The 26,032-nt window shown below is 49.1% G+C and overlaps 12 protein-coding genes across 12 annotated transcripts; 9 read left to right on the top strand and 3 right to left on the bottom strand.

The window, feature by feature from the left end:
• Window positions 1-62: 62 nt before the first annotated feature.
• On the bottom strand, window positions 63-1,378 carry DFJ58DRAFT_743143 (uncharacterized protein; the record flags this gene model as incomplete). Its single annotated transcript, XM_041387240.1, has 6 exons — window positions 63-146; window positions 198-269; window positions 322-426; window positions 477-692; window positions 750-1,326; window positions 1,362-1,378. 6 exons carry the CDS (start codon window positions 1,376-1,378, stop codon window positions 63-65), a joined length of 1,071 nt encoding a protein of 356 aa, XP_041247527.1.
• A 2,200-nt stretch (window positions 1,379-3,578) lies between these two features.
• Window positions 3,579-5,439, top strand: DFJ58DRAFT_863341 (glycoside hydrolase family 16 protein). The gene is made up of 5 exons (XM_041394099.1): window positions 3,579-4,125; window positions 4,173-4,479; window positions 4,532-4,844; window positions 4,902-4,974; window positions 5,030-5,439. The coding sequence occupies exons 1-5, from the start codon at window positions 3,909-3,911 to the stop codon at window positions 5,116-5,118; spliced, it is 999 nt and encodes a 332-aa protein (XP_041247526.1). The 5' UTR covers window positions 3,579-3,908; the 3' UTR covers window positions 5,119-5,439.
• A 62-nt stretch (window positions 5,440-5,501) lies between these two features.
• DFJ58DRAFT_770200 (uncharacterized protein) lies at window positions 5,502-7,723 on the top strand. Its single transcript, XM_041389066.1, has 3 exons — window positions 5,502-6,279; window positions 6,311-6,703; window positions 6,759-7,723. Exons 1-3 carry the CDS (start codon window positions 5,560-5,562, stop codon window positions 7,533-7,535), a joined length of 1,890 nt encoding a protein of 629 aa, XP_041247525.1. The 5' UTR covers window positions 5,502-5,559; the 3' UTR covers window positions 7,536-7,723.
• Window positions 7,724-8,664: 941 nt separating this feature from the next.
• DFJ58DRAFT_151441 (uncharacterized protein) lies at window positions 8,665-9,352 on the top strand. Its single transcript, XM_041378902.1, has one exon. It carries the CDS (start codon window positions 8,907-8,909, stop codon window positions 9,276-9,278), a length of 372 nt encoding a protein of 123 aa, XP_041247524.1. The 5' UTR covers window positions 8,665-8,906; the 3' UTR covers window positions 9,279-9,352.
• A 78-nt stretch (window positions 9,353-9,430) lies between these two features.
• Window positions 9,431-11,033, top strand: DFJ58DRAFT_770194 (uncharacterized protein). Its single transcript, XM_041389065.1, has 6 exons — window positions 9,431-9,640; window positions 9,690-10,112; window positions 10,168-10,268; window positions 10,330-10,430; window positions 10,492-10,538; window positions 10,597-11,033. Exons 1-6 carry the CDS (start codon window positions 9,506-9,508, stop codon window positions 10,948-10,950), a joined length of 1,161 nt encoding a protein of 386 aa, XP_041247523.1. The 5' UTR covers window positions 9,431-9,505; the 3' UTR covers window positions 10,951-11,033.
• Window positions 11,034-11,817: 784 nt separating this feature from the next.
• DFJ58DRAFT_770189 (Alpha/Beta hydrolase protein) lies at window positions 11,818-15,074 on the top strand. Its single transcript, XM_041389064.1, has 11 exons — window positions 11,818-11,885; window positions 11,937-12,033; window positions 12,085-12,171; window positions 12,232-12,254; window positions 12,307-12,462; window positions 12,521-12,592; window positions 12,645-12,918; window positions 12,970-13,090; window positions 13,139-13,528; window positions 13,563-13,899; window positions 13,954-15,074. The coding sequence occupies exons 1-11, from the start codon at window positions 11,835-11,837 to the stop codon at window positions 14,911-14,913; spliced, it is 2,568 nt and encodes an 855-aa protein (XP_041247522.1). The 5' UTR covers window positions 11,818-11,834; the 3' UTR covers window positions 14,914-15,074.
• DFJ58DRAFT_770180 (uncharacterized protein) lies at window positions 15,075-16,866 on the top strand. The gene is made up of 6 exons (XM_041389063.1): window positions 15,075-15,143; window positions 15,193-15,971; window positions 16,023-16,110; window positions 16,262-16,306; window positions 16,332-16,422; window positions 16,480-16,866. Exons 2-6 carry the CDS (start codon window positions 15,410-15,412, stop codon window positions 16,516-16,518), a joined length of 825 nt encoding a protein of 274 aa, XP_041247521.1. The 5' UTR covers window positions 15,075-15,143; window positions 15,193-15,409; the 3' UTR covers window positions 16,519-16,866.
• Window positions 16,867-16,929: 63 nt separating this feature from the next.
• On the top strand, window positions 16,930-19,812 carry DFJ58DRAFT_770165 (uncharacterized protein). Its single transcript, XM_041389062.1, has 12 exons — window positions 16,930-17,085; window positions 17,142-17,180; window positions 17,231-17,282; window positions 17,326-17,544; window positions 17,595-17,702; window positions 17,756-18,456; window positions 18,517-18,933; window positions 19,015-19,068; window positions 19,124-19,239; window positions 19,304-19,337; window positions 19,399-19,591; window positions 19,653-19,812. The coding sequence occupies exons 1-12, from the start codon at window positions 16,987-16,989 to the stop codon at window positions 19,682-19,684; spliced, it is 2,064 nt and encodes a 687-aa protein (XP_041247520.1). The 5' UTR covers window positions 16,930-16,986; the 3' UTR covers window positions 19,685-19,812.
• On the bottom strand, window positions 19,570-20,273 carry DFJ58DRAFT_770163 (uncharacterized protein). The gene is made up of 2 exons (XM_041389061.1): window positions 19,853-20,273; window positions 19,570-19,798 (listed from the first exon to the last, which is right to left on the bottom strand). Exons 1-2 carry the CDS (start codon window positions 20,118-20,120, stop codon window positions 19,788-19,790), a joined length of 279 nt encoding a protein of 92 aa, XP_041247519.1. The 5' UTR covers window positions 20,121-20,273; the 3' UTR covers window positions 19,570-19,787.
• Window positions 20,274-21,373, top strand: DFJ58DRAFT_770162 (prenylated rab acceptor PRA1). The gene is made up of 5 exons (XM_041389060.1): window positions 20,274-20,470; window positions 20,532-20,621; window positions 20,679-20,752; window positions 20,808-20,878; window positions 20,933-21,373. Exons 1-5 carry the CDS (start codon window positions 20,426-20,428, stop codon window positions 21,133-21,135), a joined length of 483 nt encoding a protein of 160 aa, XP_041247518.1. The 5' UTR covers window positions 20,274-20,425; the 3' UTR covers window positions 21,136-21,373.
• DFJ58DRAFT_770153 (uncharacterized protein) lies at window positions 21,374-23,897 on the bottom strand (the record flags this gene model as incomplete). Its single annotated transcript, XM_041389059.1, has 11 exons — window positions 21,374-21,570; window positions 21,622-21,802; window positions 21,857-22,003; window positions 22,056-22,188; window positions 22,293-22,363; window positions 22,412-23,010; window positions 23,066-23,134; window positions 23,193-23,291; window positions 23,355-23,464; window positions 23,485-23,644; window positions 23,888-23,897. 11 exons carry the CDS (start codon window positions 23,895-23,897, stop codon window positions 21,548-21,550), a joined length of 1,602 nt encoding a protein of 533 aa, XP_041247517.1. The 3' UTR covers window positions 21,374-21,547.
• A 30-nt stretch (window positions 23,898-23,927) lies between these two features.
• DFJ58DRAFT_151116 (S-adenosyl-L-methionine-dependent methyltransferase) lies at window positions 23,928-25,142 on the top strand. The gene is made up of 2 exons (XM_041378901.1): window positions 23,928-24,194; window positions 24,250-25,142. The coding sequence occupies exons 1-2, from the start codon at window positions 24,014-24,016 to the stop codon at window positions 24,954-24,956; spliced, it is 888 nt and encodes a 295-aa protein (XP_041247516.1). The 5' UTR covers window positions 23,928-24,013; the 3' UTR covers window positions 24,957-25,142.
• Window positions 25,143-26,032: the final 890 nt, after the last annotated feature.

Genomic DNA, 26,032 nt, shown 5'->3' with positions numbered 1-26,032 from the left:
ATTCTCGATGTTGGTCCACGGTCGCAAGTTGGGCGAGACGATGTTCCTAACGCAAAAAACAATTAGCGTCTCGACAGGATATCAATAGCGTAACTTGCCCGAAGGATGTTCATCAATGTGTCAGAGAGTGGTGATTGCACTACGGTCTAGGAGAGAGCAATCAGAACCTCGAAAATGATACCTTAAGATTTACTTACTGGTCCCGGAGGCATTGGCACGTATTGGCGACCACCTTGTTGACCAGGGATAACAGGCGGAGGAGGCATGCCCTGCAGAATTATCAAAGTTACATCTTGAAATCAAATCCGTTGAACGACGTACTAAGCCCGGTAATCTTGGGGGACGGTACCAGGTTTGAGGCTCGTGAGTGTCGTCATTGCGTCCAAGGTGCTGAGGTGCGCTTGGAGGTCTTCCATGCACGTTGATCTAAGCGAAAGGTTGGTATTTGATTAGATTCACTCAACAGTAGTACTCACTGGCACAGGAGGAATATTAATAGGCAGGGGTGGAGAAAAAACTCCGGGTGGTAGCACCGGTTGCTGAGTAGGCGGCCTGAGTGCACCAGAAAATACTGTCTCGGCCTCAGTTACGGGTCGGTTGCGCAGTCTCCGACCGCCACGGCAACCTGGAGTAGGATGGGTGATAGGTGAGTGTTGAATCTCGGGCGAGAACAGCACTGGCTCTGTGGCAATCTGGAACGTAGCAGGCGGTAATATTAGACTGGTACTCCTTGGCCTTGGAAGACGTACCGCAGGTTGGTAAGCGAAGGGGATCAATGCCGGAGGCGGCTGGACGCCTATAGGCACTTGGGGCAGGGGTGCCTGCAATAAGGCTAGCAGCTCATCGTCAAGATTTCCACGAGCTGGAAGTGGCTGGGGTGCAGCAGGAGGGACGCGGTCCCTCAGGAGCCGCGTCCAATTCTGCCAGCGCTGAAAATCCTTTGCGTCTACAACTGTCCCGACATCAGAAACAGACTCTGATGGCGGCTGGATGTGTACAGGTCGTTCAGTCTCAACCTGTCTATCGATAAGTTGACGCAAAAGGACCTCAATGGCCCAAAACCGGTTATTGAGCTCCTTGATGTCCAGAGGACCTGAGCGTGTCTCTCGCAACTCGTCCAGCATATGGTCTATTGACACCTGGCCCTCCAAAAGCGCAGTCGTCTGCTCTCTCAGTGAGATCAGCATGTCTCTCAGCGTCTCAATCGTAATGCTATCGCGCTGCCGCACAATGGCGGTCGACGCCGTCGAAGGGGTAGATGATGAGGGTGGAGGAGTCGGTGATGACGAAGACGTCGCTGACAAGTTGGGACCAGGAGATGGTTCGCTGGGAGAAATTTCAGATGGTGTGCGTCAGTGAACCCACGAGTTCTTGACATTGTACCCGTGGGCCGTGCCAACTATAGGACGATCTAATTCTGCTCCTGCTCAATATGATCATGTATACTACGAGAAATTTGACTTAGTCACACATAGCCATGGATGGTTACTCATATAGAGAGGGAGGAGGAGTTCATGACAAAGTTATGACACGCCGCCATCACAGCGAGCTACAGTCGTTTCATTAAAAAGTTCAAACGTTCCCCTACAGGGGGTATCACCTGACCTTCCCAATAAGTAAGCCTTACTAATATATCGTAACGGCGCTGGCGCTCCCCCGACTCGCTCATTCCTGGCATGTTTTGTGTTCAATCTTTTTATTTCATTTTTAATAAATGACTGCTAATCGAAATCAATAATCATGTAGTTCTACTGTCAATGCATGGTGTGTGTTCTTCGAATCGAGTCCATCTTGACCAGTCTTGCTAAGCCAAAGTGGTAAGCGTGACAGGACAAACAATCTTTTTCCTTTCACCACGCCTTGAACATTCACTCATGGATGGATTCTTCATGGCCTATCTTGAGTAGTCATAGCTAACCGTTTGGCACCAGAACAGATTAGAAATCTACTCTCTTGGACTCGAAACCTGCTGACATCGACAGTTCTTCGGAGGTTTGTCTAAACTTGGCCAGGAAGCGTCCTGGCCCAAGTGGTTATCACAACAGAATCAAATTCTGCCCCCTTTCAAGTTGTACTGCGCAGGTTCGAAACCTGTCGAACAACAGGTTTGTTTTTCTATCGGAACACGCCTTGAAGATTCACTGATGGACAGTTCCTCGGAGGTTCATCTCAACTTCGCCCTGACCAAAGTGGTTACTACAACAGAATCAAAATCTGTCTCTTGGACTGTACCAGTGCAAGTTCAAAACCTGCTGACGAGGTTTTTTTCTATCGGAACACGCCTTGAAGATTCATTCATGGATAGTTCCTCAGCGGGTCATCTCAACTTCACCCTGGCCAAAGTGGCTACTACAACAGAATCAAAATATGTGTCTTGGACTGTACCAATGCAGGTTCAAAACCTGCTGACGAGGTTTTTTTCTATCGGAACACGCCTTGAAGATTCACTGATGGACAATTCCCGGGAGGTTTAGTTCAACTTCGCCTGGCCAAAGTGGTTACTACAACAGAATCGAAATGTTTCTGTCGGACTTGCGCAGGCTCGAAACCTGCCGCCGACATAGTTTTTTTCTATCGGGATACACTTTCACATTCACTCATGGATTCCTCGGAGGCTCATCTTAACTGGACTTAACCAAGTGGTTACCACAACAGAATCGAAATCTGTTTCTCCTGCAGTCGGTTCGAAACCTGCTGACAAGATTTTTGCAATGTATAGATACTCGGAGTTCCGCCTTAACTAGGCCCAGTCATTGCGCCGAAACCTCCTTTTTATGTGATAGTCTGTCCATGAAATAGAATTCACCTTCACGCCTCATGTGGGTCATCTCAGAGACATAAGGTATATCCCCGAGATGTGTACGTGGCAACCTAGATTCTCGACAGACTAACCAAAATGTCGGGATTCACCACCAAATGAAACATTTTGATGGGGCTAGAGGCCTGAAGAATGCATGCAAGCTAAGGACAGAGTAAGTCTGACAGTCAGGACGATGATGTAACCTCCCCAGCCTTGCTGAAGCCTCAACGATGAACACTCCTTCGGTCGTCGGCTCTTCCAGAGCGACCGAGGATGATTCGAAAGCTAAATGTGGGAGAATTGAAAGTGGCAGACCGAGCCATATCATTCTGATGGCCTCCTATGTGTAGTTTGCGTGCACTCCCCGGAACAAAACGTTATTTACTTTCGATTGCCACAGCAAGACCCGGGCAACTGGACGGAGATATCAATAGATATTAGAGAGGTCAACGCGAACACCCCGCTCGAGATATCATGCCACGGTGCGCAAAGCAACACAGCCTTGCGATAGTCATCAACGGGGTACGAGAACCAGGGAGGATCACGAGCGAGGCAAGAATGTGCCTGTATGGAGATGTTTCCCAGACATGTCTCATAGCACTTGAACAAATTGCGATGAAGGTAAGTCGCGGACTCGAAGTGGGCTGGAGCAAAGGGCATGAAGGTACCGTCCAGAGCAGACCACCGATCAAATGCATAAATGGAAGTCGGGGATGAGCGAGCCGGAGAACCCCGGGTCTCAGATCTCAGCCTGAACTCTCTGCTTCGATGGGTATCAATTACACCCGACGGTCTGCACCGTAACCTGCACGATTATCATCTGCTCGAGTCGATTTTTGGCGTTAGAAGAGTCAAGCTGTCTATCAGTCGCACTTATGTTTCATGTTAGTCTCGACTCCCGACTGACGGAATGCATTTGATGATGCCGTTATTCCTCCGAAGCCGTCACGGTATCGCTTGAATACCAATAAGTTCACGTTCGGCCGTTGGCCGTGTCATTCACGTCAGGACTAGGTCAGTTTTTTAATCCTCTGACTCCCGCTCCTTTTGCGTCCTTTCCGCTCCCTATAACTCAGAACAACCTGATCCTGTCCTTTCTTTTTCAACGATGTATACTAGATGTGTCATACTCGTATTCGTTTCCTTGGTGGTGGTGGTGGTCAACGCCCAGTCACTGCTCCCATCATTCACCTACAATTTGATCGTCTCATATGTTGGTTATGACTTTCTAGGTAATTTTTCTTGGGAGACAGCGGACGATCTGACGCATGGCCGTGTCAACTATGTCGACCAAGCTACCGCTCTCAAGGATAATCTGACTTTTGGTATGTCTCTCCTTCCGCTCGTAATTTATTTGCTCAATTTTTCACAGTTTCGGACTGCAAGTTTGTCATGCGCGCTGACGACACGAAGAAAGTTGCAGAATCTGCCCGCGGGCGAGACAGCGTACGCATACATTCGCTGAATGCCTACGATGACGCCTTGTTCGTCCTCGACATATCTCACATGCCCGAGGGTTGTGCAACGTGGCCTGCGTGGTGGACATTGAGTGAGAAAGGGCCCTGGCCCTACGGTGGCGAAATTGATATCATCGAAGGCGTCAACCTCGATCAACGGAATCTTGCCTCGCTCCACACCACACCGAATTGCACCATGCCAAAGGTTCGATTACAGACAGGGTTCGATATTCTACAACCTTTATTCGTATCATTCGCTCAAGTTGGTTCGTAGGTCCACAGAGTCCACTTCGTGCGACACATCCGTAAACTACAATCAGGGTTGCGGAGTCTCTTTCTCTGAGCAAGAATCTTACGGAGCAAGCTTCAATGCAGTGGGCGGTGGCTTTTATATCATGGAAAAAAGCAGCACCAAGGGCATTTCGGTCTGGTTTATCACCCGCGACAGCTTGCTGCTTCTCGGTGGCGAGCCCCCCCTGGACTTAGTGCTTCTATCGATACCCGATGCGTACTTCCCAACGAATATAAACTGCGACTACTCCAAACACTTCAATGCACATAGAATCGTTTTTGATCTGACATTTTGTGTGAGTGTCCCTTTTATGTTCTGCGGCGTCGTTATGACCTATCCATCAATCTTGCAGGGCGACTGGGCTGGGTCCGAGTCGGTGTGGAATGCATCCACATGTGCAACAAAAGCCTCTACCTGTGACAGCTGTAAGCCTCCCTTGTAATTTTCATCGCTCGCAATTCTGATACATGATTATCGCAGTTGTTGACAACAATCCCGACGATTTCACCGAAGCCTATTGGGAAATCAACTCCCTCAAGATATATACACCTCATGGTCTTTTGCGTTAGTTTGACGCCCGCCCTCATTTTTGTCATACGTCTTCCTTATACCATACTATACCGCTAATAACGTAGTGAGTCCGGACGATCATTTCAGCATCATAGAAGTCTGTCATTTAGCCCTTGCATTGTTTAAGTTACTCGGTATTTTGCGTTAGGACTCTGGAGCTTGAATACAAGTTGTCGATGGGCCGAATATTCGGTACATCATACGTAGTTGATAATTGATTACATAGCATTGACCAGCCTGCAGAATCCCCCAGGTCATATTTAGATGATTTTATGTGCGGCTCCTTGTTTCGTGTCAGCCGCATCCTAGTCACCACTGTACTTATGGCATAGCTCTAGTTGTTCTATACTTTCTACCACCAGGCAACTACCAGGATGCGGTTCTTCAAATCGTTTCGGCTTCTGCATCGTCGTACGAGGTCTGAGGGCGACGTGTCCCACATGGTTTCCTCTCCACCATCGTCGATTGGGTCATCTTGCTCAATGGGATTCCGAAAGATCCAAGACGTCAGGCCTACATCATCTAGCATAATCAACGGTTCAGCGGCTCCAGTGTTTGTATCCCTTGAGGCTTCCCTACCTTCATTCGATCCTGCTCAGCTTTATCAACCGCGGCTAACTCGTCCCCTGGACATGCACACTGGTAGCTGCATTCACCAGCCTGAAAGCGATGCTTGCCGCCTTCGTCAGGCCAATTCCGAACTCGCAGCCGACCTTGCCGATGTCACCAACGATCTTTCGCGGACCCGCAACGAGCTCTATACTGAGATGACCAAACTTGCCCGCTTCCAGCACCAGCTTGCGCGTGGTATGGACCACATCCAGAAGCTTGAATCCAGATTTCAGCGCCTCGCTGGCCTTCTCGTCGATATTGGCATTCCGTACTTCACCGTTCAGCGGATCTCTGATGCGCTGGATTCTGATCTCGGCACCGCAGATCATATCTTGGTCGATGCTATAGGTGACGCTGTCCGCGACCCAGAAGCGCTACTCTCAAGCTTGAAGCCCGCGGTCATTAGTCACCCTGTCCTAGAACAGTATCAATCTGCGCTGCACATGACTCTCAGCGTGCGGCGCAAAGTCCGTGCGCAAAAGAAGGTCTCCAAGTTCTGGAAACGCCTCGCTCAGGAAGATGTCCGCTATACAGACACTGTCACCCCCGTCCTCGTCCAACATATCCTCTGTCCATGAGCCTCTCACTCCTGCCCGTCAACACGCTGTGGACTCCCTCATTGCTCGTAGGCGAGAGGCAAATGCAGGCTCTGCTAGATATGTATTTGGTGGGACTTCTGTGCAAGGTGGTTTGGTTATACCTGTTTCTACCTCTGACGTTGCATCTACGGCGAGCTCTGCATCTGGATCGACTGTTCAGTTGCAACATACTCCGCCCTCGAGAGCACGTTTTTCGATATATGAGCTACGTCGGCGCTCGACCCCCGTGGTTTTGGGTGACATTGATCTCAACGTTTCCCAATCATCGGATGGACCTCCAGGAGCGGAGCCTGAATCAGAGGATCCAGAACAGGATGGATCTGACGACCAGAATGCACGCCCGACGGTAACTCTCAGCCAGGACCTCATTCAGGTATGTCAAATAAAAACATTCTACATTCGAAAGATAGCGATGATGGCACCAACAGAATTTGAATCGCGTCGCTCTTGGACGCGGACACCGTCGTAATTCCTCGGCCGTTTCAAGGTCAAGTATTCCATCCCGCCTCTCCGATTCCACACCCGCGTTTCCCTCTCTTAGCGCCTCGCTGGGCATACCCACAACCGTTTCTGGCCTTAGCTCCGACGCGCCGTTCGACAATTCCGCATTCCATAGTCTGCTTTATGGTGTCAGCAGCACTCCGACGGACTCAGACAGGCGCAAAAGTTCCAATACGCTTGTAAGCGCCAGGAGGAACTCGCGCTTCCTCGAGCATATCAACGAGTACTCGACCGGATCCCTTGCTATCCTTGGTTCTGCGGATTCTTTGGGATTGATGAACTCCACTGGCTCACTTACCGTACTCAACACTACGGCTTCCACCACTACGAGGTCTCCTGGACTCTTCGGCACCAGTGGGGAAAGCAAGGACTCGCTGTTCATGTCTACTCAGACGCCCACAACAGGACCTACCACGCCGAGTAAGACACCACCTACAGGAAGTAGTACACCCTCATCTAGTGGGAGCAAGCTGCCCGTATGGAGACACTTGCATAGTCCTGATGCTAGTCCTGACGCCTTCAAGGCTGCCATACGCAACCCTGGGGGAATCATGAAGCGGTTGTCGCCGAGCCCTGAGAGCTTCGTACGAAAGCTTCGGAACTTGGGTTCTCGTGATGGGAGCGAGAATGCGAGTCCCGAGAAGCCGTCTGGGATTCCTATTATGCAGCGTAGGATGACGATCAGGGGGCGAGTGAGGAAGTGAGTGGATGTGTCAGTGGTGGAATTCATCGACTGCTACTATTTTTTCTTCTCCTTGTTTGTTGTAAAGACTTGGAGGCCATCTCATTTTTCCTTTCTTCGATACATCGAGCTCGTAAGCAATTGGTGATCTGGAATTAAGTTTGAGTTAGTGTCATGTATACCTGCTTCTAAACTGATGGAAGGTCGAGGGAGCGGCCGGCCGGCATCTGCCGCATCTTCTTCTCACTGAGTCGCAATGTCGCATCATGCCATCAGTGAGGTCGTCGTTCGGCCAGTAGGGGCTTGAGGTTTACTTTTTGATCAGGCATATGCGTGATTGGCATCACCATTTCCCCTACTCTCATTTAGCCCACAGGGCGATGTTGAAGCTTCAAAGTTGCACTTATTAGGTTGCCGGATATTATAAAAAAGGCCTTTTCAGTCCTAACTAGGACCTATCCCTCCATTGCTATGTGCCCTATATGCAGTCTCGGCGCTCGCACTCAACACTCAGTTGCGACCCTCGAGCTTTTCATCTTACCACCTGACCTATTCATTCGATCGCTTCTCCCGGGATGGATCACGACAAACATGTTTTGGCACCGGAAGGTATGTATGACTCTATCGTCCTTCCCATTGCCTACACTCCCATTTGTATACAGCCCTCATCATTCCATCTCACCGCGCTCCCGTTGGCCTTTATGTGCTGGCCTCCACCTCCTCTGGCCAGTGGAACGCAACTATCAATGTTCCAATGGCAGACTGCAGCGTTGCTTGGAACGAGACCTTTATCGTGTACCGAAGTCCTCCAGCACTTTCACAAGGGCTCATTTCGACATTTACGCTTCGCTTGAGTTCGGTCGAGGTCAGCTTGTTGGTATGGTTAAGACTACTCTAAAGAGTTACTCGAGCACGACAGACAATACCCATATCTTTTGTTGAGAACGAGACGTGTGGAGACACCGCAACTTGCTGGTAGCACTGCGGACAGCCTAGAGCATCGACCTCTTGTTGGTAGAGCGAGGTTGGTCACGTCGTCACTGATGCACACGAGGCGTACGCTTTATACTCGAAGACGAACGATCGGAACCATCTCGATCGTACTATTCAAGGCTTTCAGGATCAAACACTGTCAAGAGGCTCTCCGTTCATTGTTCTTCGGTTACCTGGATTGCTTTTTCTGCTTCGTATTGCTTCAGGAAAGCTTACACGGGCCATGGCTTGCTATGATGTTCACTGCGACACTGATGTGGGCGGAAACCATACCTTGAGCTGTTCTCATACCCCGACGCTATTCACTGTAATCATCGAGAGACGATGGAGACACATGTAGCCCCGTCTTTTGTGGTGATTGGACAAGCTCAACGAGATGGAGGGTAAGTAAAATTGCTCAATGGTACCGACAACGAACTCGATCTTGTTTGTTGACTTGTTCCATCGAAGGCCAACGCTACTATTTTGTGTGGCTCAGGTGCCCTCGAAGCTTTGCGGCAGTGAGCAACCTTACAATTCACGTTTCGCCATGGGAGACATACCCCTCATGCTACTTGACATCATGGAGAACGACACTCGGCACGCCGAGTTCACATTCTTATCGGCGTGTCATACTGCCGTCGGCGATGAGGAGACGCCCGTGCACCGTGAAAAAGAAAGTGCCGCTCGAGCAGAGGGTTGTTTTCATTCATATTGGTGTGTAGGATCCAGCTGCATTACGTTCGCCTGCATAGGACCGCAAGTTGGTTCCCTTTCGCTAACGTGTGCTTAATGTAAATTACTCTTGTACCCTATTTTTTGAGAAGAGGCGGTGCTATCATTGTGCTATCATATCCTTTCTTTGCATGCAGCGTGCCAGGACATGTGATACATAGAAGTGATTGACTAGTACTCCCCGAAAGTAAAGCCACTTATAGAAGGTCCAATTGCTTTCCTTCTGCTCAGTCAATACCAGCACCACCCACGCCTGTCTTAGGGGAGATAAAGAAAGCCGCAGCTATGCATATGCTAACGTCTATCAGGACATCGAATGGGAAGATCGAGATCATTGATCAATTGCTCTTGCCACACACGACAAAGTACGTGGAAATCACCTCTATCGAACAGGCCTATGATGCTATCAAAGACATGAAGGTCAGAAAAATGTATACATATCCAGTTCGCAGTGTCTAATGAATAATAGATTCGTGGTGCTCCGGCCATCGCATCGTTGGCATCACTAGCTTTTGCTGCTTACATTCAAACCGGTCTCGACAGTGCTCAACCACCAGCCTTCCTCCTGTCACCCGAATCACTTTCCGCCGATGTGATCCATAAACTCGACTATCTCTCCGGCGCACGTCCGACAGCCGTTAATTTAGGTGCAGCAATTCGGCGCCTGAAAGCGGTCCTTCAGTCTTCTACAGATGCCGGAAAATCCGTTGGACTGATCGCAGCAGACCTAATCAGCGAAGCGAAACTTATAGCTGATGAAGATTTCGATCGCAACAAAAGAATGGCAGAACATGGCGGTGAATGGCTTGCAGAACTTGATAGGGGATCCGGAGGCAGTGGTCAAGAACTTAATGTCCTCACCGTGTGCAACACAGGCTCCCTTGCGACATCGGTATAGCATCTCTTGGTTAATGTATCCATTTTTGACAGCGATAAATGTGTCACAGGGATACGGTACAGCACTCGGGTTGATTACATATCTGCACGAGCAAAAGAAGCTAGGCAAAGCATACTATACCCAAACCGCTCCATACCACCAAGGGTCCCGGTGAGCCGCCGATCGGTTATTGTATCGCCAACAACTTTCGCTGAGTCTTTGCATCTCACAGCCTTACTGCGCTAGAGCTCAAGACAATGCAGATCTCCTCAGTGATGATCTGTGACACAATGGTTGGTTCTTTATTCCAGCATCATAAAATCCATGCCATCGGTAGGATCCATTTGAGGTTAACATATCTTCCGATCTCCTGATCCTTCCCATTCCTTCATAGCGGTTGGTGCCGACAGGATAGCAAAGAACGGAGACACCGCGAACAAAGTACGTTATACTTGTTAGCCAAACTCAGAGTTATTAGAGGTTATTATTACCCTTGCAGATCGGGACTTATAATGCGGCCGTACTTGCGGCACGGCATAAGATTCCATTCATTGTTGTTGCCCCAATCAGCACTGTCGATCTCGATACCCCAGACGGCTCGAGCATTCCGATCGAGCACCGCAAGCCGCTCGAAGCTTGCCTCGTGCGCGGGGCTGTTCATCCCTTCGAATTCGATGTCGAAGGAAAGGTTAGGCAGGAGACTGTCATGATCACCCCGAGTGGCCTCGAGGGGATATACAATCCAAGCTTTGATGTTACCCCAGCCGAATTAATTACCGCGATTGTCACAGAGAAGGGCGTCGCGACTAGGAAAGAGGGCGAGACTAGTTTCGATCTAAGTGGGGTTGTATGATCTCACGGGATACCGACTAGAAGTAAAATGTACATGTGCTCACACAGCGGTTCAGAAATTCAGCTTAAATTAGCCAGTGCTTATTGTTTCCGAAATACTCTCAAGATCAGTATTGCGGTGTTTATTTCAAAGTGCCTCATCCAGAAAGCACGGCTAATCGTAAACTTCTCCCGTGAAACAGACTTAAGAAATGGGTAGTGCCGTAAACCAGTCTAAACTCTGTTTTCAAGTGTCCGACAGCACCTGTTGGTTGACGAAATTTATTTTTCTTTGTATCACGAGCTAATCCAGCTCATGACGTGTCACCGACTTGTCCCGCTGGGTAGGCCACTTCATGAAACCCTTTGCCCGAATATCGTGGGTAAGACCGTCTGGGATCGTCTGTCACCCATGGCACACCGTGCTTTGAAAGCCTTGCCGTAGATGTTTCTTAATTTGCTGCAGAACTTGGATGACGAGCTCTCAGCTGGCTTATTCGGCGACTACCTAGGCAATGGGCGGGTATATTCCACTGCGAAGTCCAATTTTAATCAAGTGTTCGACACAGATGGGACTTTACAGTAAGTCGTCGCTTGATAGCAATATGTATAGGTTGAGGAGTGAGTTGATGCGGAAGTCGACGAAGAGACTCAGAGGACGTAAGTGCAGTCACCGCACGTTCGATGACAATTGAAGCATACTCAGGCTACTAGTAGTAGTACCTCAAGTTTACATAGTACCAAGACAATGATGACCAGCCGAACATGACTAATAATAGTCATGACATTGACAGTAGAAATGGTCGTACACCAAATAAGGCAAGTGCTGTAATTAGAGAATCACATGTAAAAGGGGGTTTCCTGGTAGTCCATGTTTGTCCCACCCCTCCTTACTCGCAACTCATCATGATTGACTATCTTCTAGGCAGACCAAGTCCATCTTGGAAACGCACTCAGGTAGCTACAACCATAACCTGGCGCATTCCTTTGCTTATTAGTGAATACAAGGTCTTTCTCGTCATCATTTTCTGGATTTGGCGGTTGGTGTACGGTAGCCCCAATGCTCCAAGGTTTCTATGGCTTAGAAGAGCCAATAGGCGTTTGCGTGAGTGTGGTATATACATGTTTGTAGATTCCGATTTCATACTGCCTTTAGAACGTTTCTCGCCTTGGCAGATCATTGTTAGTACACTCACTGCGGTGTATGCTGCTCGAAATTTGGACAAGATCACCGGTTTTGGAGGTGAGTCTTTGGAACGTTATCAGCAGTTTATTCATCTCATCCGAGTTTGGAATCTCGTAGCGCCGGAACCTCTGGCTCGTTTGGTGAGTCTCTGCCCTTTGTTGGTGTTTGAGTGTCATAACCATCGTAATACAGTACTCGCCCTCATACTATCGTGCTACATGGATTGCGATTGGCCTTGATGCTGGATTTGCTACTGCTATGTCCATACGCCCTAAATGGCTTAAAGACTTCTGCTCTATCTTATTTTCCGTCTATTATATCATCTACGCCAATGAAGCTGACGAAAAGGTACTTCTTGTGCATGCCACTGATATCAATACTATTTACAGAACACGCATGTCCGTAGATCCGTAGGCACAGAGCTGTTCCGACCGTCGAGATGCTCAGAACTACTTGGGAGAAGACTACTAACCCATATGTAAGACGTTCCTCGCACTGCTTTGAGGCTTGTAGTATTAAAATATTTATAGCTCCGTTTAATTGCGCTGACGCCGCGAATGTCTCTATGCAAGAAATTTCTACTGCCGAGGCCTCCCACGTCGACATACGACCGTCCTTTAAAGGTGCATGTGTACTTTGCGCCACCTGCTCCTCAGCTTCGGCAAGCCACGGATCTCATACTTGACTTCCCTGGTGGCGGGTTTGTCGCAATGACTCCGGAACATCACGATGAGCGACTGCGCTCCTGGGCGCTACGCACAGGCAAGCCAGTACTCTCCGTTGACTACGGAAAGGCACCAGAATGTAATTATCAATATAATGTGCCTGTCCTGGTCTGACTAACTAACGTACTAGATCCATACCCTTTCGCGATTGATGAATGCTTCGATGTCTATCGGGCCATTGTCATGTCTACTGGACGATGCATTGGCATGTCTGGGAAGAGACTTAACATTATATTGACAGGAGATTCTGCGTACGTCATTCATGTGTGTTGCATGCGGCTCATTCACGGTGTTTTTAGCGGTGCAACACTTGTGGTGGGCGTGATGATCAAGATTTTACAACATAATGCCGCGCTCCCTGCTACCGTTCCTCTTCCCGCACCTGTCGCGCTTGTGCTGAGCTATGCAGCGCTAGACTTTAATTTTACCTCGTGGATGTCCCCTGAGAACCTCCAGGTCCTGCGCTCGGAGCAGTCCTCGGGTAATCTTCCGGGCATACATGAGTTAGCGTCACAGAAAGACCACTTGCAACACGTCAGCCCGCTGAGTATGGTGGGGGACCGTAAACACGGGTCCGGACGACGGAAATTGCATAGACGCAGGAGCTGGAAAGATACATTGTTGGATTTTACAGGGGTAGACGCTGACGCCGTTAGGTCGAAACAGGTACCAAGTCGGAATCACTCCACGTTGATAAGCCGTGTATCGTTGAACGCGCGCTAGTAAAGATAGCGCGCGAACGAACCCAATGCGACACGACGATAGTGGTTTTTGGGCAGGTTCTGAAAGCGACGAGGACGAACCTGTGAGAGAGGAGGACCGGCCACTCGAGGATCGTGTACGATATGTGTACCCTGAATGTGTTGGCAGCGGCGATGGTGCACACTTGCATCAGACGCTCGAGAAACAGCAGGAACAACTCTCTGCAGCTGTGGCGGAGGCTGATAACAAAGCGACGTCTACCAATGGCGAAGACAAGAAGCGCGAACTGATTGGCACCCGATTGACAATGACCAGCCGCACGGGGTATTTCCAGGATAGAATTATACCTCCCAGCATGGTACGTACTTTTGATTAGTCTTCAAACCCATTCGGTATTTATGAAACTCCACAGATGCGCGCGATGGCTATCCTTTATATCGGTCCCCACCACAACCCGGATTTTGCCACTGATTATTTTATCTCGCCTATCCTCACACCTGCGAAACTTCTAGCGCAGTTCCCCCCGCTTCTGATGCAATGCGGTGAAAAGGACCCATTTGTGGACGATACTGTGATTTTTGCGGGGCGTGTCCGCGAGGCCAAACGTGCACGCAAAATTGAATTGGAGCTTGCACTTTCTGGGAAGAGTGCCCGATTTGGGGAAACGCTCCAAATGAGCTCCGCGCACCTCGAAAGTGACGAGGGGCTAGAGAGGTTGAAGAAAGAGAGGGACCAACTTGCGAAGGAGACGGAGGACGACTGGGTGCAAATGGTGTTATTTTCTGATTGGAGTCACGGGTATCTTCAGATGATGTCCCTGATGAGCGAAGCGCGGGCTGTGGTGGAGGATTTGGCCGACTGGATGGAAGATGCGTTTGTGAGGTACAGCGGTAAAGAAAACGGCAGCCCTTGTGGCAGGGTTGAGGTCAAACCTGTTGATAATGCTGGAACAAAGAAGATCCGGTCACGGAGAAATTCACCGCAATCATCGACTGTTGCTCCGAAACGGGTGAATGGAGAGGCACACACCGATGGGAGCCCTAGCCCATTTACATCTGAAACGGAGACGGACGACTCGGGTATCACGTTTGTGGCTAGGAAGCGGCTTACTATGACGCAGGGAAGTTCTGTGGGCTCTACACCTCCGATGAGTTCGCGAAGGGAATCTGGGGAGCTTACTGAGACGTTGTTGCAAGCGCAGAAGCTGGGGCAGTTACGTCGTGGGGATATTGAGACGGCGACTAGTACGACGCCTCAGAGCGGTACGCCTCGTGGAGGGAACGGAAAGACAGGACAACGGATCACGGAGAGTGAATTATTGAGACGAAGGAGGTTATTGGATGCACATATATTTGAAGGACAATGTAGTTGATGAGGATCGACTGTACTGCTGTAGCTATAGTTAATATTTCGGTTGGCTGGAATCTAATTATGTTCACGGGATGGGAAATAACGTTGTGACCGGTACCATCTCGGGTAGAAATGGGAACCGGCGGCTAAGTTGATCGTGTGGCGATGAGAGCTGTGCTGAGACACAGCCACTCTTGGAGAGATCTTTGTTAATCCCGACATCGTAGAAGTCGACGGTTTACTAGTTCAAAGGTCTGCTGCACTGGATTTTTATTAATTTTTTAGTTCTAATCTTTTTAAGAAAAAAAACTTGGTTCTGGAGAGAGGCTGTGCATCTTTTTCTGTCCCTTCAAAAGGCGCCAGGGAGAGCGCTCCAGATCCAGTCATCCGTTCCCCACCCGTTGTCCTGAAAAGTCTCAGCATCCGCTTCTGTTCAGAACTTCCGTTGATCTTTACAACTTTCAAATCAAAGAAGCTCTCTATTCCCTCGCCTAAATAATAAAAAGGTCCTATCAATCATGAACCTGGATTCGACACGGGCGAACTGGTCGACATCTCCCACATCCACTCAACATCAATTTCAACCTTATAACAATCACCATTTTATTTCAACAGAACCCATGTCTCAACCACCACAGCAATCTTTTCCTCCAGGTGCAGGTCCAAATGACACTACTACTCCACCAGACCAGTATCCTCCAGGTCACGCGTACAGGAGGAGTCAGTCAAATTCTCCGTTCCGACACACCACACATCCATCACCGTATCCACAACCAAACCTTCCACCAATTCAACCTCAACCGGAGTTAAAGCAGGAGTCTTACTACACCCCAACATCAGCAGAGTTATACACCCACGCCCAAGTCCTCGCATCCGGCGCGGGAGAGGGGTCGGCTTCCTCCCATTACACTTCCCCAACCGCAATAACTCGTCTTCCCCCTATTTTACAAGTAGAGAAGAAGCAGGTCACAACATCAGCAACACAGGCTGCAAGTGCAAGCAGGCGGAGGAATGAGGCCCATTTCGCCTGTCCAGTTCCGGGTTGCGGGAGCACATTTACGCGTCGATTCAATCTCAGAGGTGCACAATTACACCATATGTCTGTATTCTGTAATAATCATCATCCACCAGGTCATCTTCGATCTCACACCGAGGAACGCCCATATGTGTGTGAGTACCCCGATTGCAAGAAAGGCTTTGCAAGACAACATGACTGCAAGTAAGTTTTACTACTCGACCCTTCCTCATAATACTCTTCTACTTCTCAAATTATATATTTGGCTTCGGCCGACCGTTGTTCCTTATCGCGTCATCGATCCTCTCCCAATTATTGACTCACCTACGACATGCTCACGTCATGATCTGCACAGGCGACATCAAGCACTACACGCCACGCGCTTCACAATCCAACATCTGTCAGGGCTGTAAAAAGACCTTCAGCCGCCTGGATGCCCTAAACGTAACTTCTCTATATCGTTATCAACACACATTCGCTAACGTCGATCTCCCTCTGCTTCCTTCCAGCGACATCGTAAGTCGAAATTTTCGGAGTTCTCGACAGTCAAATACTTACTATTCCGCGGTCTAGTTCGTTCCGAAGGTGGTTCTGAATGCAGACAGATTGTAGAAGCTCAGCAGCAGGCTGCAGCACATGCTCAAGCGATCACACAATCTCAGGGTCCTCCACTACCTAGCCACCCTCCCGGTAATCAACCAGGACCCAGTTCAAGCACTTCCAGTTAATCAACTCCAGTGGTTGACATGCATGGACTCCCAGAACATTTTTAGATATTTCTCTTTCATGTCTTCATGATTCCTCTTTACACTCAGGATGTAAGATTACCTGAGCTATAGGCTCATCATCATTCATTCCCACCGATGTACACTCTTGTATCGATCCCAGCTTTTTTTCTCCCTTTAGTGGGATTACAGTTAATATACTTTGCTCTTAATGTTACCCTCCATTATACTGCCACGATCCGTGGGAACTTGCAGAAACACGTGAGAAATGTACTCTCCTCGGCTATTACAGGGTGTTGTAGATCAAGTGCATGACTTAAGACTCATCCACCGCTTCTCTTCCTCTTCCATCACGATGTCGCTTGCAATGCTTGTCGGTGGATCTGAATGCGGCCCGTCAAACCCACTTCAGAGCCTATCCAAAAGGTTCGACCAAGACCGCGGAGTGCAGCAGGTGCGTGCGGGGTTATGGGAAGTCCTAGGGTCATCAACTATTCTACCCCACTGCAGGATTTCATCGGTGGCACACGTGCAGGCTCATCTCGAGAGGTAAGAATACAATCTCCTAATCAGATGAACCCGATAACATCCACACACAGGTGTTCCGCACCCAGCAAGCTACTTCTCCTGAACTACAACAGCATGCAGAACGTTTCTTTAATTCGACACCTGGGCCCCCCGACCCAGCTTGTAGTCCCTCAGCCTTTTAATCTGGCTGGATTAAATGATGTTCTTCCGCAAGTTCAAACATCTATTCAATCACCGCAGACCCAGAACCCATTTCCCTCGGGCTGGGCAAGCGATTTTATGGTACAGCAGGTGCAGACGCCTGCATCTGTGATCAAGCATGTCGAGGCTCAGCAAGATCGAATGCAGAGTCCTATTTCGGCGCCTATCAGTCCAGGACTGCAAGGTGCGTGCTTGTGGTGGCTACGGTGAATATATGCGGAGTTCAAGTGTTAGGTAGTATACCCTGGAACGCCCCGCATGCGGGTTACAGAATGAGTCCCATGTCGGGCATGATGGCCGCAGCGCCAATGCCGATGCAAATATCTGCTCTGCAGACTGATCGTGCGTTTTATAACTTGATCGAATGTAATCAAACGCTCATAGATCGTCTGAAGAGGTATCATGGGACAGAGAGTTTCAATCTCAAGAAATGAGGTTAAACGCGCATGTCGCCCCGGTCTCAGATTCTGCTCACGTTGCATCGAAGCCTGCTGCGAAAGATGACATGGCACAATTAGCAGCACGTGTCATTGATGCCGTCCAGGGCGAGCAGAATCCCAAATTCCGCCAGAGTCAATTCATGAGCCTCATGCGTCAGTTCCGAGACGGCGAAGTCATCGTTGAAGAAGACAAGATCGTTCCCAGCGAAAGCAGCACTGCTGCTCGTGTAAACGTCAAGGGAAAGGGGCGTGCGGTTGACATTCCTGTGCGAGAAGTCCAGGAGCCTGTCCGGGTACACTCAGTACCAGCGAGTTCCATCCAGGGCTATCAAGGTTCTTTCGAATTAAGCGAGGCGTATCGCCACCAACGCAACAACAATTATGCCGACGATGCTTATTTTCAACAAGAAAATGAAGAGTTCTCGAAGTACTGGGACGCTCATTATACAGGACCTGTGCCCCACACTATATCCGCGGGCGAGCAAGGTTCATGGCATGAACTCCAGCGCGATTGGGATGCGTTTGAAGCTACTTCCACGGGAATTAAAGCCTTGACAAATTACCAATTTCAGGAGAACAATCCTTATCTCCTGGGCGATTCGTCAAGGACGCGTCATCATGGAATGCACGTGAGTGAAGTTCAACGTGGCCAAGATGTCAGTTACCAGACAGTTTTCTTTTTCACATGTATGCTGACTTGGCTTCATCTCAAATAGAGCGTGCTCAAACTAGAGGCGGCTGTCCAGCGCGATGTGAATAACGCCGCAGCATGGTACGAGCTTGGCGTCAAACAACAGGAAAACGAACGTGAAAAGAAGGCTGTGCAGGCCCTGGAACGTTCTGTTGAACTCGATCCGACACATCTTGGCGCATGGCTTGCCCTCTCCGTTTCTTACACGAATGACAATAACCGCATGGGCGTTTACAACGCAGTCAAAGAATGGGCGATCCGCAATCCCAAGTACAACCATATGGTACAGAACGCCACATTGACAGCGGCTACCAATGTATCCCCTCCCGATTTTGAGGCGTTGATAGAGTGTCTTATCAGTATGGCACGGAGTACTGACGAGGTGGGAGGTGTGGATGCAGATGTGCAAGTGGCACTTGCTGTGTTGCTAAACACGACAGATGTACGTGCTTACGACCTCGATCGTTTACATCTGTTCCGAGAGTCATGGACTGATTACCTATGCTGTCAATTGATTTCATAGGAATACAACAAGGCGCAAGATTGTTTTTTGACGGCATTGGCGGTCCGCCCGAATGTGAGTGTTTCAAAGTTGAGTTTATGGGCGCGAGACTGAAGAATATTATTACCAGGACTGGCTTCTGTATAACAGAGTGGGTGCCACGATGGCAAATAATGGGCAGGCCGAGGAAGCACTTCAGTTCTATTATCGGGCACTGGATCTAAACCCTGCATATATACGGGCAAGGTATTGTGACCCTATCCTCATAGTTGGTTGTTATGGGTGCTGAGTGAAACGCGTTATGTGGTAGGTTCAACCTGGGTATTTCCTGCATTAATCTTCGGGTGGGTCTTGCTTGTTCCGGGAAGCTCTGATGCTGTGCTGTTGTTGACGTTAGTTTGACAGCGGTATGAGGAGGCGCAGTCACACATTCTCGATGCGCTAGTTTTGCAAGATAGCGATGGTGTGGCGGATGACAGTGGCATGAATGACAAACGTGGTGTGACAAACTCCACACTGTGGGATAGCCTCAAGACGACTTGTTTGCACCTTCAGAGGTCTGACCTTGCAGCGTTATGTGATAGGAGAAACCTTGATGGTAAGTTTGGGGATATTGTCTGACGTTTCTGATATGGGGCTGATGACACCGTGATGTACAGGATTCAGGAATGCGTTTGAAAGCGGGCCCTGACAAGCCGACTCCCGACGATCCGTGCCCTGATGTGTCATGTTATTTCGTACTTTGGTCTACTGCGTCTAGCACCGCTTCATCTGTATTTTACCTCGCGTGTATATCAACTGGATCCTATGAGGCTGTCAGTTTGGAGTAGTCTTCGAGCTAGAAGCGTTTGAGTCAAACCTGATGTGCTCGGACCGGTGCTCGGCCCATGAATAGCTGTGCTCGGGGCAGGTATACCGAGCCGTCTATTCCTCTCAGCTACCAATAGCTGGAACCACGGCAAGGTCTCTGGGTCGTTTGGCTGGATTGGATGTTCAGCCACTTTTTTCATTGCGAGGAGGGTCTTTTGCTTGGCCTCGAAGCGAGACTTTTGGTCTACCACGAGGTCTCGGATTTCTTGGACATCGGCATCTGACATTGGAATCATGGTAGGCGTGCGTCTGATCATGGTGTAGTCAATGGAAATAGCAAGCTGGATGATATGTAGTATAATGCAAGCCCAAGCGCTAGTTTGACGATGTAGACAATGATGAGCGGTGATAATGAGGTATCAAATATAAACGCCTCTCGATTTGGCGCGCTGACAACAAAGACGTGTTCACCACTGTTTGGTCACTAAAACCGACACGCGAACTTCAAGCCGGAACGCAGCAGCAGCGCAGCAGAAAAACCTTGAACAAATACCGTGCCCGCAGACCAACCACAGACCATACTCTCAACCAACTACCATCCAACCTAGACTACTAAACAGTTATGGAAGCTGCTATTCGTGTTGTTGACGCCCTCAAGTCTTTCCGGGTATGTAGTACTCTGCGTGAAAGGAAAAATTTGGCTGCTCATAGTGAAGAACTTTATTCAGGAAACCCGCTTGAGCACACTCAGAACTCCTGCAGAGTTCTTTGATATCCACCGTATTTCAAGACCTGCAGATTTTAACACGGCAGTATCGGTGCGTTTTGTGTGGTTGTTGTATGCCCCGAGGACGATGCTGAGACCGAACTCATAGCGACTCACATATAACACTCGGTATTTCTCGGGGAACTACACTCTCATCGTAGCTGCTCTTGCAGTATATTCCCTGTGCGTAGGCTGAGTCCAACCCTGAACCCACAGCTAATGTCGTCCCCTCACCTAGTATCGCAAGTCCCCTCCTTCTCTTATCCCTCATCTTCCTCTTTGGAGGCTTTGCTGTCATCAACCGTTTTGGTGCGACTCCTCCATCTCTTTCTCCCTTGATTTGGGGCTGATTTTGGGCTTTAGAGGAAGTCTATGGACAAGTCGTCACTCAAAAGACCCTCTACACAGGGCTCTTCGTGATCGGCATCCCCCTCCTGTGGTTCTCCTCTCCATTCATGACTTTATTCTGGCTCATCGGAGCATCCGCGTTTCTCATTCTCACCCACGCATGCCTGATCGAACCAGGTGTCGAGAGCGAATATGCAAATATCGAAGGAGCAGTGTAAATGCCATCGAGAAAGGGAATGAGCACTGAGTGTGTGGTTGTTGTATTCCTTCGAGATTGGACTATTTCTATTGTTTTACCGAATCCCAATTCCGGCCACTCGTTCTTATTCGTTGGTACCTTGTCTTCAGTCTAGGCGCATATTTCCGTTGCTCATAAAGGCGTGCATAGATTGTACGAATTGGAATGAGACGGACCGAAAGCTAGCTTCATTGTCTACGTTTAGAATATCAGTACTAGAATAATGATTCTATGATTGCTGTGGCAGCGCAAGCGAAATCATGTGCAATATAAGAAGTTCATAATGTAATGTACAGAGTTAAGCCATCCTCTCCAAGGAATGCAGTATCTCGATACAAATGTAGATAGATAGATAGATAAGGGAACCACAATAATCCGGGTGGGACATCGGGTCATAGGAGCGGTAACCATTGGCCTTTTGCGTGCCTGTCGTCAGTATATCGATGGGAGTCGAGATATCACTTACCGATGACTATGCTGGGAAGATCAAAGATGTCCCTTCGTATTGAGAAACAAAAGGTCGAGGGGATCGGCGCGCCGGAGGGCTTGAGGAGAACGCAATGCGAGTATACCGATTTGGTCGTATTCTCAAAGGCATGAGAGGCGAAGTTTTCCCAGTATTCGACGACGGATTGGTTTTCGAATAGCTGGCACCAACACCAGGTCAACGTGATTTCAAGAAAGAGACAAAGTATACGGACTTCGTATATGTACTTGCGTTTTCCAACGAGGTCTTCCAGACGCCACTCAGTGAGCATGCAAAACTCGGGTGCGACGAGGCAGATTTCGCCGGTTCGCCTCCAGACCACCGTCGGTGTGCCGCTGTACGATATAAGCTTTTCCAGTTCCTACATGGGAAATCAAAACTAGCGTCATGTGAGAATAAAGTAATATACGTACGAGCAGTGATCTTTGGAAACATTTCTCCACGAATACTTCGTCCTCATCCGTCATGGGCATTTGCAAAGCAATAAGCGATGGTCGGAAGATGGCGAGTGCTCGGACAATGCGCAATATGTCATTCTTTTCAAAACTGAACGTTCCAGGGTCCCAGGGGCAATCCAACCCAAGATAATATTAGGATTTGACCACACAGGCCAGAAGCTCTCTACTTCTCAGCACACAGAGTATACGCACCGACTCGGGAGATGCTTCATGAGAAAGTGGTAACCTTCAGTATAATCATAAGGCGCTGTTACGTTGATGGTCTGAATGGGAAGATAAGCCAGGCACAGTATGATAAAGTAGATACGAACAGAATGGTGATCACCGCTTTGGATCGTAGGTGATGGTGACGTCCGCGACGAAGACTCGTAGGAGTGAGAACGAGTATCCCTTGATGGCGTGCGTATTACGCTTGAGGAACCGAGACTGATAACACCACGCGAATAGTGCGGGTTATATGGAGCCGATAATTGCGGCTGTGGTTGAGCGTAGGAGTATTGCGGTGCTGGCGACGAAGTTCGACACAGTGGCGCAGGATAGCTTGCAAGGAAGGTTGGCGACGGTTGAGAAGCAGACAGGCTATCCGACTGCGGCATCGATAACTGAGGCGGATCGCCGAACGGAGACCCAAAATTGCTTGGCGCTCCCTGCATATACTGGGGTTGTGCGTGAAGTGGCTCAGGGGACCACGCCGAATTTGGGAGTGGCTGGGAAACCTGTTGCTGTTGCTGTTGCTGTTGTTGCGGCTGTTGTTGTGACGGAGATGGTGCTGGACCAGATTCCGGAGGACTTGGATTACCCAAGATCGCAGAAAGTATGGAGTACTCTAGGTTGGCGGCCTCGGAGCCGAACGTGAAATTGGGATCGAACGACACATTAAAGAGTGGATCGTGCGATTGGAAGGTTTCAGCTACAAGCAGTGTCAGAATATCACACGACTAAACAAAAGGGCCAAGACGTGTTACATGTCGGTTGGAGCGCGGGTGCGGGCTCTGAACTCGATTCAGGAACTCTGCCCTTTTTCTTCAGTTGTTCTGTCATGGGCACGTGATCAAATTAACCGGGCAAGCGGAGATACAGAACAGCACGCACGAAGTTCGTCATCGTCGAGGAGATACTTGGCTTTCTTGCGGTGACCTTCTGTACAGGTACTGGCAATTCCGCGCTTGACACAGCGTTGACAAGGACGAGCTGTTAGAAGAAATATGTAAGGTTTGACATGTGCAAGATCCGGGCAACAAACAGGTGACCTACAATCATCACATGTTAAATGTGCTTTCTGGCAATGCGCGCAGGCACGATTTGCTTTCTTTTTCTTGGGACCGTCCCTGCTTTTGCGAGGAGCTTCTGTGTCATCATCGCGTCTACGTTTCTTCACAGCGACCTTGTCTTTTGTGTGCGGTAATGAGAAGGGCCTGCCTGTGGTTCTGGAGTGACCATCTGAGAAGGATTCACGTATGCGCTAGATGGTGAAGGAGCAGCAGTAGTCACAGGGGATGGGTCGACCATAGTCATTTCTGAAGATGTAGTAGTGAGTGCGGAATCTGCTGCCATGAGAATTGTTATGAACACATATAATGATCAGCAAAGTAAACTGTTAAAGACTTGTAAGAAATAAGAGGGAGAAGGATTATGACCGTCGGTTGGAAGCAAGGGAAACTTTGACGTCGGCCGTAAACCGATGAGCGACTGATATCCTTCCTTTTACATCAATTCTAATTACTGCCAAGTACATATAATATTTTTTTAGTATTTCAGTTACATAATCAAGAAAAATAGCCGTAAACCGGTCGGCATTGCCGATAACGGTCCGTATTAATTTCGGCTTGACACTTCGTTTAACATGAGGCAAAAATTCTATAGGTTCAAGGACGACAAGCCATCAAGTTTGCTTGGGATATACTCTAACTTGGATGCCTAGTGACACGGCCGCTGTGAAACAATTATTCACTAGGCTGGTTTCTTCACTCGGTCGTGAAACCGCCACACGTGAACTCAAATGGATGAAGCAAGCTCTAACCATATCTCATTCTCCCACACTTCCCGCGATGCTCCAGCGCAGGTTGAGTGGAGAACCGCTTCAATATATCTTGGGTGTGCAGGCTAGTTGACCAATCCCATGTGCTATTAAACTCATGCAGATCTCTAGGCACTACGCCATTTGGTCCACTTGACTTGTTAACACGCCCTCCAACATTAATACCTCGTCCCGAGACTGAAGACTGGACACTTCGCCTTGCGGATATGCTAACGCCGACCCCCCTCCGTCCGCTAACCATTCTCGATCTATGCACTGGCACCGGCTGCATACCTCTTTTATTATGTCACCTCTGGCCACCAGGCAGTACTCGTGCTTATGGTGTAGACATATCTCAAGACGCGATCCGCTTAGCCGCAGATAATGCAGCACGTTGTAACATCCCATCATCCCAGCCCTTGTCCCTGACTCCATACAGTCAAAACGTATTCATGCCAGTGCTTGGTGATCTCCGTGATCCAGACGTCTTCAAAAGCCTCCTGCCGCCATTCGACATTATTACGGCGAATCCTCCTTATATTCCAAAACGAGAGTATGATGAGCTTCCTGTATCAGTCAAGAATTACGAAGATCCTGCCGCATTGCTGGGAGACCTCCCAGATTCCGAGGAACAGGATGGCCTGTCCTTCTATCGTATAATTTCCCAGCTTCTCAGACAAAAAGGGGTGCTGCGTGACGGTTCAATCGTGGCACTGGAAGTGGGCCGAGCTCAAGCAGATGCGGTCGAGGGTATACTCCAGCAGTCAGCAGGCTTGCGAAACACGCAAGTATGGAAAGACCCATGGAATGTCAAACGTGTCGTCCTTGCACGCGCTTGATGATACTCACATCCACGTGTCATGTCCTCGAGTGATCGACACTCTTCTCATTTCCAGATGCGCGTAATAATAGCAATCTTACTCCGTTTCTGCCGTGACTCATGACGTCCGAGATATGAAGTCTTTACCGCTTCAACGACGTGGTTGACCGACCCATGATCGAGAGAAGCCTAACTGCTGATTGGTTCTCCGAACGGAGACTCTTCTCCGGGTATTTCACGGTGACCACACGTGGCATTTTGCCCACATGCGGGGAATACAGACGGGAATCTCCCACTGTGAAGGGTGAGGCGCCATGACAATGACAATTATTGCACGTGGCGCTTATGTGGCAAAGCAACCGGACTTGATTGGCGATGATTGGCGTTTGATCATCCTGACGGATTTGAAGGTTCGCAATTCAATCACTCAGGACCTTTGTAATTCTGATAGATTTGATGTTAGATTCGCAGAAAGCCGAAGTGTAAATGCTATAGTAAATGTTCTCACTGTGAGCTTGATGAAAACTTTGATCAACCCCATGTAGACCCCTCGCCTTGCGTATTTCCGCCGTCTCCAGATCTCACCACATTCCCAAGCGCCACATCTTCGTTTGAAGATGTCTGTCCCATAGTTGGTGCTGAAATTTGGCATGCCCGTTGCTGTTCTGCCGATCGGTGGAGGTGGCTTTGATGGAGGTGGCGAAAATTTTCCCAGGAGGGAAGCGAGAGTGAGTCAGAATATATGTCTGATGACGGGGAGGGATGATGAATTAATACGCGGACAGCAACGTACTGTATTCTAGGCTTCAGACCATCGACTTCGACTCCAGAATGCAGAGGACGACGTTGGTTTAGGTATCCTGTAACATTTGTGTTCCGCAGCTTCGTCGATTTGAATCGTCCCAGGGCTGCGTCATCCGTGGAAGAAAGTCCAACAACGCGATACCAATATTCGCAATGCTAGACAGCTCGGGTGAGACATTTGCCGGTGTCGCCTTCTCATCTGGCGACATGAGCTCTCTGCTGTACTGACCGCCCCTTGCACCATCTCCTCCGATGCCCCCATTACCGCCATGACAGAGTGGCGGAACTGGA

Source organism: Suillus subalutaceus (genome assembly GCF_016647625.1).
Source record: "Suillus subalutaceus strain FC151 chromosome Unknown DFJ58scaffold_18, whole genome shotgun sequence".
NCBI lineage: Eukaryota > Fungi > Basidiomycota > Agaricomycetes > Boletales > Suillaceae > Suillus > Suillus subalutaceus.
Note: the sequence above shows the minus strand (reverse complement) of the source record. Positions and strands in the feature narration are given on the sequence as shown.